General features: G+C 31.8%; 1 protein-coding gene across 1 annotated transcript; it reads left to right on the top strand.

The window, feature by feature from the left end:
• Positions 1 to 2872: 2872 nt before the first annotated feature.
• On the top strand, positions 2873 to 6518 carry LOC112027775 (cytochrome P450 87A3). The gene is made up of 9 exons (XM_024060419.2): positions 2873 to 3138; positions 3353 to 3680; positions 4193 to 4342; positions 4566 to 4814; positions 4968 to 5054; positions 5154 to 5232; positions 5641 to 5747; positions 5887 to 6014; positions 6128 to 6518. Exons 1-9 carry the CDS (start codon positions 2939 to 2941, stop codon positions 6219 to 6221), a joined length of 1422 nt encoding a protein of 473 aa, XP_023916187.1. The 5' UTR covers positions 2873 to 2938; the 3' UTR covers positions 6222 to 6518.
• The last annotated feature ends 3635 nt before the right edge of the window (positions 6519 to 10153 follow it).

Below are 10153 nucleotides of genomic sequence, written 5' to 3'. Positions count from 1 at the left end.
CTAGAGCATAGTAAAAATAAATGTTACACTTTAGCTTTTAGATATATATAGATTAGTCATAAAAGAATTTAATGATATCAAAATGTCACTACAAAAAATTTGAATTTAGACGACGTTTGTAAAACATCACAAAAAACCAAAAAAATTTCATTGTAGACACAAATTGTCTATTGCAATGATTTTTTTTTTTTTTTTTTTTTGCCATTGCTATAGGTCTATTGTGACGTTTTTAAAAACATCGTCATATTTAACTCTTTAATGACATTTTCAAAAACGCCACTAAATAGTATGCCATTTTCATAATTTATTTAAAAAAATACATTTAGCAACATTCCTAAAATGCTGCAAAAAATCAATCTTATAGCGATGTTTTAAAAACATCACTAAAGCATTTGTCCTCTTACTTTTTAGCGATGTTTTAAAAACACCACTAAAACTTGTTCATATATATATATATATATATATATATATATATTTTTTTTTTTCATTCTAGTCATTAAAAATGCTATAAAAACCTAATCATAAATTCCAAAATAACTAACACAAGCTTGTAATAGATCATATAGACCTATTGATCATCAATATTCCACAATAACAAATGTCCAAACTAATACACATTTTTCATTCTAGTCATTAAAAATGCTATAAAAACCTAATCATTCCACAATAACTAACACAAGCTTGTAATATATCAAATAGACCTATTGATCATCAATATTCCACAATAACAAATGTCCAAACTAATACATATTAACCATATATTCAAATAGATATATCTGGGTTTTAGTTAACTCAACTGGTAAAATTTTTGATGGTTGAATAAGAGGTCTGAGATTCAATCTCCGCCTACATCAAAAACCGATTGGTATCTTAATATGATGATAAAGAACTATTATCAAGAGTGGACATCATAGGTTGAAACTTTCTCAAATAGATGTATATTTAGTACCAATATACCATAATGCATAGAGTTCCATTTTAATATCTCATAAATGATTATGTTGAAATATTATTAGAAAAAGAGTTATTTGTATATTTTATTTTGCTTATATTTTCATTACTTAATGGATACTAGTTTTTTGTTTCATATTTTAATTTTAATATATTTCTTATTTTTGAATAATCAAATTATTTTTTTAGTTCATGTTTTGGGCCCTACATAAGATAAATGGTGAGAGCCCCACGTAAGACAAATGGTCAGAGATAATGGGAGTAAAAAGAATCAAGAAGTTAAAGAGTACTGATGTGACAAAAGAGAAGACCATCTCTAAAAAATTATTAATCCTCCATAAGTTTATATTGTATAGACATATTATAGTCAAGGATATGGATTAGGCCTGTTCTTACCCGCATTTTCCTAGAAGGCTTATTGAGGCAATTTTTTAATTGCTGCAAAAAACCTTTCTACAATGAAGTTTTATAGAAGTCTTAAAGGAGGTTTGTTGTTGCTTCTTTTAATCTTATATAACATTTTATTTTTTGTCCATCACAAAAGAGAGAGGAAAAAAAAACTATTCTTGATTTACAATGTTCCTTATCCCAAAAGAATCCAGAATTTTTTACTTCAATGACCTCGATGCTAGCCTGTTAAAATTTCTCAATCATACTTTTCTTGATCTAGAAGCCTACAGGGAACACTTAAATATAATTATTCATGCCCTAGACAAAGAAACATTCAAAAAGTTCTAACCTGCCACTAGGGGTGTTTTTTTTTTTTCAATCAACCAGTCCTCTCAAATGGGGACCCGAACATTATTACTTTTTTTCTTTTTTTTTTTGGATGAACCGAACATTATCACTTGATTGTCTATATATGTAGATAGTGATAGAAGTACTATACACCATTAATTATGTGCAGTCCATTGATCTAATCTCTTTGACTAAACAAGTATATTCAAATCAATTTGTAGTTTTTCAATTTCTAAAACTTTCTCAATATTTTCTGAAACTATGCGGCTATAGCAGGGCCTCATGAACACATGGATTAGCCAACAAGATTTCTCCATACTTTGAATAGATTGGTCTGAAGTCAAAATTGTATTACATAAAAAAAATAAGATAATTTAACTACAAAATTGGTTGTAACCTAAGGCTATAATCATACTCAATAAAATAAACATTACTGCATAATTTGAAAATCTAACCATTGAATTACATATTCTTTATGCTTTTAATACACATGTCAAATTTTGTATTAATCGAATATTATTTACTATATGATCTATAAGTTTATATTTTATATATAATTTTAAACTACAAAAACTTGCAATTTAAATAATTTATTGATGATATAGCCATTATTCTTTAATTTTCTAGAAATTTTGCAAGTATGGAAAATATAAGAAGAAGGTGTAATCTAATAGTAAATTTATCAAAATTTACTTCCAATAAAAAAAATATTGAATAAAGTTGTTATCTAAGACAAACAAATTTTTTAGCTAAATTTTGTCCAAAATAAAATAAATTTTATCACAATTAACGATGCCTCACCTTTTGATTTATCTAAAGGAAGAACCGCAACACGTTTTTACCCTTCTTCATATAATTAAATATATCTTTTGTGAATTCTGGATTTTGACGGATAAACTTATTGATTTTTCGTAGTATGCACTATGCACAGAAAATCCAAAGTTTTTCAAAACGTGGTAGCATTTTTCTTCTCCAGTTATATTCCTTTAATTTGAATCATTCAAATTCAGAATCTTCGACTTTTTTGATAAACCAGAATCTACGACTTGAATATTGAGAGTAGAGGTTGTTTGATTATATCAATTTAACATTTTTTAAAATCCAATGGTAAAAAACAAACACTTCAATTTGTCAATATAATGATCTCATCCTTTGCCAATATAAAGAGCCAAGGTCTCTCTATAGAAAGTACAAACCAACTCTAAGTTCTCCTGATACTACTGATCTCTACTCTGTATACTAGCTAAAGATGTGGTCTGTTTGGCTTTCTGTCATTAGCTTGCTTATAGTGATTGCCACGAACTGGCTCTATAGGTGGAGGAACCCTAAGTGTAATGGAAAACTACCTCCTGGCTCTATGGGCTTGCCACTTTTTGGGGAGACCCTTTCTTTTCTTGTCCCAAACAAGTCAATAGACATGCCACCTTTTATCAAGAAAAGGATGAAGCAGTAAGCCCACAATGGCTCACATACAATTTTTACATAATCTAGTTTATATTTGAAAATTTCTGGTGACTTATTTCTAAAATGGTCGATTGTGAATGGTAGGAGAAAAATAGTCGATCCATGTAAAAATTTTTGTGTACCACTCACAGTCGACAACTTGAACTGATTCTCGTATTTTTATTTTTAACTTTTTATTATTTTTTTTTGGTCATTTTAGATATGGGCCAATATTTCGGACAAGCTTGGCAGGACGGCCAGTTGTGATATCATCTGATCCTGAATTCAACCATTATGTTTTTCAACAAGAAGGAAAATTGGTTGAACGTTGGTACATGGACTCTTTTGCAAAAATTCTTCACCAAGATGCTACAAGAATTAATGCTCAAACAAACATTCATAAGTACCTTCGGAACCTAATCTTGGGTCACTTTGGTCCCGAAGTTCTCAAGGACAAGATGCTACCAAAGTTGGAGGATGCCATAGATCAAAGGTTGCAGGGTTGGTCTAAGCTATCCAGTTTAGAAGTGAAGAAAAGCACATCAGCTGTAAGCTTTTAACTCTTATATGTATTTCAAATTTTCAAGATAAAAACTTTTCAGGAGGTACGAATAAATAAATAATAATAAAATGACCAAATCTATGGTACTTCTCAGAGGAGATAGCCGTTATAATTATAGAATCTCTCTCTTTATTTCAGGTGTTTTAATCTAAACATTTTATTTATATTCATAAAAGGAAAGGTGACAATTAAAATAATTTGAAATACATTGCTATGATCATATGCGGTTTTGTACCTAAAAAACACAAACATAACACAAAATTTCCACAAAATTTCAATGGACTCTCACCTGGGATTTCTATTTGCCAATGAATGACTGAAAGCATTATTGAGGATCCTTATATGTATGTTCATTTCTTAGCATTTTGAGTACTTGAAGTAGCTACTACCATATATTAAAAAAATAAATAAATAAATAAATAAAAAGAAGCAGCTAGCTACCACACAAAAAAAGCACCATGCTCTTTTTACAATAACTTATTTGTTGGTTATATGCAGATGATCTTTGATTTTACAGCAAAGCAGTTATTCAGTTATGAGCCAGAGAAAGCAAAGGAAAATATTGCTGAATATTTTACTAACTTCTTGCAAGGACTTATGTCATTCCCTATTAATATCCCTGGAACTGCCTATCATAGATGTCTACAAGTAATTTCGTCAAACTTAATTCCTATACACATTTTGTTAGAAGTATGTTGTTAAATTATTAAATTTACTATTTTTCAATAGTTTAAACTTTTAGGAGAATTGATATTTTAATATAGTATCAAAATATGAGGTCTGGATAAATTTGACACCTGTCATTTCCACTCTATCTCATTTTTTTTATTTGAATTTAGTCTAATATTATACTAATTCAATTGTCGTACAGAACCAAAAGAAGGCAATCAACTTGATAACTACGATGTTTGAAGAAAGAAAACGTAATCCTGAAATTCGCAAAGGAGATTTTCTTGATCAGATTTTGGCAGACATGAAAACAGAGACATTCTTTACTGATAATTTCATCATCTATATGATGTTTGGGCTTCTTCTTGCGAGCTTTGAGACTATATCTTCAACTCTTACTTTGGCCATCAAGTTAATTAATGATCACCCAAAAGTGGTGCAAGCATTAACGGTTAGTATGTGAGACCAAATATATATATATATATATATTAATTTCCAAAATTTTATGAATTAGATTAAGAAGAAGCAATTTTGTTGTAAAATTCTACTTGACAGCCTTTTTTTTTTTTTAATTCATTAAAAAAAAACATTTTATTTATCTTAGGAGGAGCATGAAGCAATTCTTAAGAACAGAGATGTCAATTCTGGACTCACATGGAAGGAATACAAATCCATGACTTTTACTCATAATGTGAGTAGATAGTACTCCTCATCCTTTTTTGGTCTTATACTCTTTCTTTTTAAATTTCCCGGAAAGGTTTCTTACCATCCAATGAATGGGAAAAAATAGGTTATCAATGAAGCACTAAGGCTTGGTAGTGTTGCTCCTGGGATTCTGAGAAGAACCATCCAAGACATCCAAATAAATGGTAAGTTCAAAATCAAAGTGGTTGATATGCTAACATAATTAATGGCTTTTTTTAGTTTAAAAAGTAAAACCTAACGAATATGCTAAAGACATTAGTTTAAGAAGTTTTTTTAGAATTTTTTTATGAAAAAAATAAATTGATTTTTTGAATATTTTTTTTACAACTTTTTATATTTTTTATAAAAATTGTATCAAAACTTACGTAAAATAGTTCATTAACATATAACCTAAAAGGGTGTTAAACTGAACCCTTAAAAAAATGGTAAGTATAAAATGTTTATGGAATTAAAAATTTCTCAAGTTACTATTATATCTTCAATTTGTCTTAGTGTTAAATAATCTTCAATTATAGATTAGAAGAGAACACTTTACATCTTACATTAATGCGAGACACGTTCATTAATTGTAGGGTATACAATTCCAAAAGGTTGGGCACTTATGGTGGTTCCTGCTGCCCTTCAACTGAACCCAAAGACTTATGAGGATCCTCTTGCCTTCAATCCATGGCGTTGGCAGGTGGGGGTTGCATATATATATAACACCTTGATATTCTCATCAGTCACAATCGTCATCATGTCATGGAATGAACTTTGATGGAATTACCTTAATATTTTTTATTATATTTTGCTAATCTTTCTTTTATTATGAATTAAAGGACATCTCAGCAAACGTCACAGCAAAAAACTTCATACCGTTCGGGGCAGGCATGACTTCATGTGCAGGGGCCGACTTCAGCAAGGTTCTAATGGCTGTTTTCCTTCATGTCATGTTCACTAAATACAGGTACGTACTTGCATATGCCGATATGCATATGTATGTAACACATATATAGACAATATATAAGTAGAACAAAACTGTTTTTTTATTTTTTAATACTGTATTTGAATTATGATTAGGTGGACAACAATCAAGGGTGGTGAGGTGATTCGCTCTCCTACTTTAGGATTTGGTGATGGTTTTTACATTCAAGTTTCAGCAAAGCATGGATGATGATGGAAATTAATATATACTCGATCAAGTGAATTGCGGAGTATCACGACCATATTCTGGAATCTGGACGCTATATTGTGAAATAAATAAATAAAAACTATCCCTAGTCCTAGGAAATCACAGTTTTCAAATATATGTTAATAAAGTTGATGATGGTCATCCTTTGTCGTTTGGTTACTTTGGTAGATATGATCTTTCTGTAAGACAACTGGTGCCGTATGGAACAACCAAACCATCTACTTGTTGAGTACATAAAAAAATAAGGTTGTTATATATGTCTTTCAATTACAATAAATAAAAAGTTGCTTTTAGTATTATAATATCTCTCTCTCTCTCTCTCTCTCTCTGTGCAGTCTGCACACGCTTGAATGTATGTTAAACCATATATTGCCTTTATTTTTGGTAAAAAGGAATTATATTAAGCATTAAAGAGTACTTAATTTCTCGAATAAGGATCCCTATGTTAAACCATATATTGCCCTTAGGGTTTAATGAAAAAAAAAATTAATCTGTTCATAGATTTGTTGTTATAAAATTTATTATGAAATAATACACCTCAGTAATTCATATTTCAAAAGTGAATAATGCTAGAGATATAAATTATTTTACTAAATTTTTTACAAATTGTTAATATGGTGAGTAATTATTAGTAAATAAAAAAGTAATATTAATAGTGAGTTTAAATAAAAATTAATAAGAAGTTGACCACATCACACATAAGTAATATCATACACAAGCAATGTTAAAACTAATAATAATTGTACATACTTTTCCAGATAAAACTAATAATAATTGTACATGCTTTTTGTGGTTTCACTTTCACCCCAGTGAACTCGCACTTTGTTTCTATCAGTTCTAGCAAAAACACTTCTTCTCAGACTTTGGCCAAGGCTGTATAAGTCCTATATAGAATGGCCGATGGGGAAATATAGGGGAAAAAAGCAGATTAAGATTATTAATTTGGATTGCACTTTTTTTAAAGAAAACAATGTTACAAATCATTTAGCTTTTCCATATTTTAGATAAGACTTGAAAAGTAAAAAAATGCAGCTATAGCCTGCGTGTTTTGTAGTTATATATTAGAGTCAAATATTTGGACTTTAGGATTTGGGATTTAATTGCAGGCCTCTTTGCTCAACACCAACATGTAACTTTCATATGACATACCTTTCTTTTCTTTCTTTCTTTTATGAGAAGAATATGAAATAACTAAGCAACAAAGAAAATAAGATGACCCTTTTGCCTTTAGTTTATTTCTTTAATTAAAAAGAATTAATAACAAAAATGGAATTAAGTGGAATAAATGTCTCATGTGTTTGTCCAAGGATGAATTAATTGTTGAGCCTCCCGTGGCTGTAGAGTCAAACAACTAAAATCAATCGTCAAAAACTACTTTCATTACTGCATCAGGATATGGCGGTCCAAAATGCATTTTGAATTATAGGAAGAAAAAAAAATCAGGCTTTTGTTGTGAGGACGGAGTACTTAAAGTGTGTTTAACACTAAAGCACATACAAACTTAATTAATTTGTCCGTGCAAAGTGCAAACCAATTTGTTTGTGTAAAATAAAACTAATGAATTATGGATCCACTTAAAGGGTTAATAACCATTTTAAGAAAATTTTGAATCTTTTGATATCACTCTTATAGGAAATATAAAAAATTGTTAAAAAAATTAATTACTATTTTTCTTTTTCCATAAAAAATTTTAAAAAATATTTTTTATTCTAATGCATTTAGAGCATTCTTTAAATTTTCTCATGAATTATTGATGGGTGTATTTTTTTTTAATTATAAATAGTGTGCATTATAATAATTTAATTAATAAAAAAATTTAACTTGTATTTTTAAGCTGCTCACTAACATGATCCTAAAATTGATGCTGGCAACAAATCAACTAATAAGAGACCAGAAAACAAATCTCAATTCCAAACATTCTAACTGTTCTACATATATATTGTAGGGATGAAAGGCCCAAAATATATGTTGGGCCTTGGGCCTTATCCGAGGAGGCTCAGTTGTTTGAGGATGGATCAATAGTAAGGAAGATGTAATACTTTAAACTTCACGAGCAAGTTATGACTGTAAAGGCTGGGGAGGTAGGCTAAGGAGAAGTATCTCCTCAGCTAAACGAAGTAGATGTCGGAGAGTGTGTTTTGTCATCCAGAATGACATTCCAAGAAGTTTTAGTGATAATGATATGCACTGTGAACGTAAAGGACAAATGGGAGCTGGGAAATATCTAAGGGAAAGCTGCTACCACCGCATTAAATGCTCTGCAGCTAATTCTCTGGCCGCATTAATGAGGAAGTGATACATGAACAGTAGCTTTCAACCTTATAGCTACTCCCCAAAACTTCAGGAGAGTGCTGATGTGAAAGGATCAGAATCTACAATCTAATTTACACGTGGAGGGCAGAGATGAAGAAAAATGATAGTATAAATAGAGAGAAGGTCCTGAGAGAAAGGGATAGGAAAATTGAGAAAGAAACACTGTAGTAATTAGAACTGTATTTGCAACCAACTTCAAGTAATATATACAAAAACTGGCCTCCTCGGATTGTGCTGAGGGCAATTTGCCTTAGAGAAAACCAGTCTACTTTTACTTTGTTGTTATCTGGATCCATTATAATTGCTACCTAAATCATTAGAACCTAGTTTTTCAACCCGCTATCTACAAATTTATTGTATTGGACACATTGGGCCTAGATCCACTAACTCTTTGGGCATAGGATTCAAACTGTGTCCTTACATATATATATATATATAACCCTATAAGGGGGTGGGCCTGACTTGAGGTATTAGGCAAGCTTCTGCCGCACTAGGCCCGGGTAGTTTCTGGGTGAGGAGTTGGGACCGGCCCAATTGGAGCACACCTTGGCCCAGCTTATGCACAATCTTTGCCACGTCTGCCAAAGTCCATTCAACAGTTCACAGCAGGCATAGTTATTATTGACAAGTTATGGCAGGCAGACATAAAATAGAAAACGTAAAGAAAAAAGCATTCATTGTTTCTTCCGCAACGATCAAGATAAATGATTTAAAGGGCCTTGCTTTTAAATAAAAATGCTTAAACAAAATATTAGAGCAAAATTAGTGGAGTAAAATAACGAGTTTGCCATATTTAGTATTGCCGCAGGATTCCAACCACGGAAGGGAAAACTACTCCCTCAACACAAGTAACTTCACTTGGTGAAATTAATTGCTTTGAGAGGACAGCCCCAAATGGTATATGCCCAAGTATAGATTTTGTATTGCCTTTTGAGGACAAGGCTATTGAGGGAGAGAGGGGGAGGGGGGGTTAACCCATTTAGGTGCATGCCTGCCATAAGCACTCTGTTTTTTTCTTTCTTAGAATTTCCTTCTCTCTGTTTTCTTTCTTCTGATTCTTTTCTCTCTATTTTCTCTCTTTCAATTCTTTTCTCCCTGTTTTTTGATCCCCTTTTGTTGTTCTATTGCACACAGCCACGGGTCCTTTATATAGGGCCTGCCGTGGCCGATTTTACTGTTCTAGCCTTTCTATGGCCCTATTCTGCTATCGTAGCCTTTTGCCATCCATTTACCAAGTCAAATGGTTCTGATCCACCATTGACCCGTGGCTTTCAAACAACGAAACTTCCTTTTCTACTTCGTCCAGTGTGTCCTCTCTCTCTCGGTCTCTCATGACATGCACCCAGCGGTTCTTACCCACCCTTGCCTCTTTTGGGTGGCATGTCATCCCAGCAGGACTGTGCCCACCAAAAGAGTCTGGGCAAGAAACGCAAAATGGGTTCCCGCTCCTCTCCCCACCGCCAGACCATGCCCTCACCCATGACGTCACCCTTTCCCATAGTGGCTAGGTATAGGCTGACGATGCCTGGGTCATTCGCATGCATTACCTTATTGATGTTTCATTCATTTGCCGAGGTCTGAAAATGGGCGCGCATATCCTG

Source organism: Quercus suber, unplaced genomic scaffold, assembly GCF_002906115.3.
Source record: "Quercus suber isolate HL8 unplaced genomic scaffold, Cork oak 2.0 scaffold_293, whole genome shotgun sequence".
NCBI classification, from domain to species: Eukaryota; Viridiplantae; Streptophyta; class Magnoliopsida; order Fagales; family Fagaceae; genus Quercus; species Quercus suber.
The sequence above is the reverse complement of the archived record's forward strand: the minus strand, read 5'-3'. Positions and strand labels throughout refer to the sequence as shown.

Excerpts from the sequence above, each read along its gene's own strand:
- LOC112027775 (XM_024060419.2), top strand. The coding sequence starts at position 2,939 with ATGTGGTCTGTTTGGCTTTCTGTCATTAGCTTGCTTATAGTGATTGCC. Across the intron at positions 4,343-4,565 it reads CCTATCATAGATGTCTACAA|AACCAAAAGAAGGCAATCAA; the intron begins GTAATTTCGTCA and ends ATTGTCGTACAG. Across the intron at positions 6,015-6,127 it reads GTCATGTTCACTAAATACAG|GTGGACAACAATCAAGGGTG; the intron begins GTACGTACTTGC and ends AATTATGATTAG.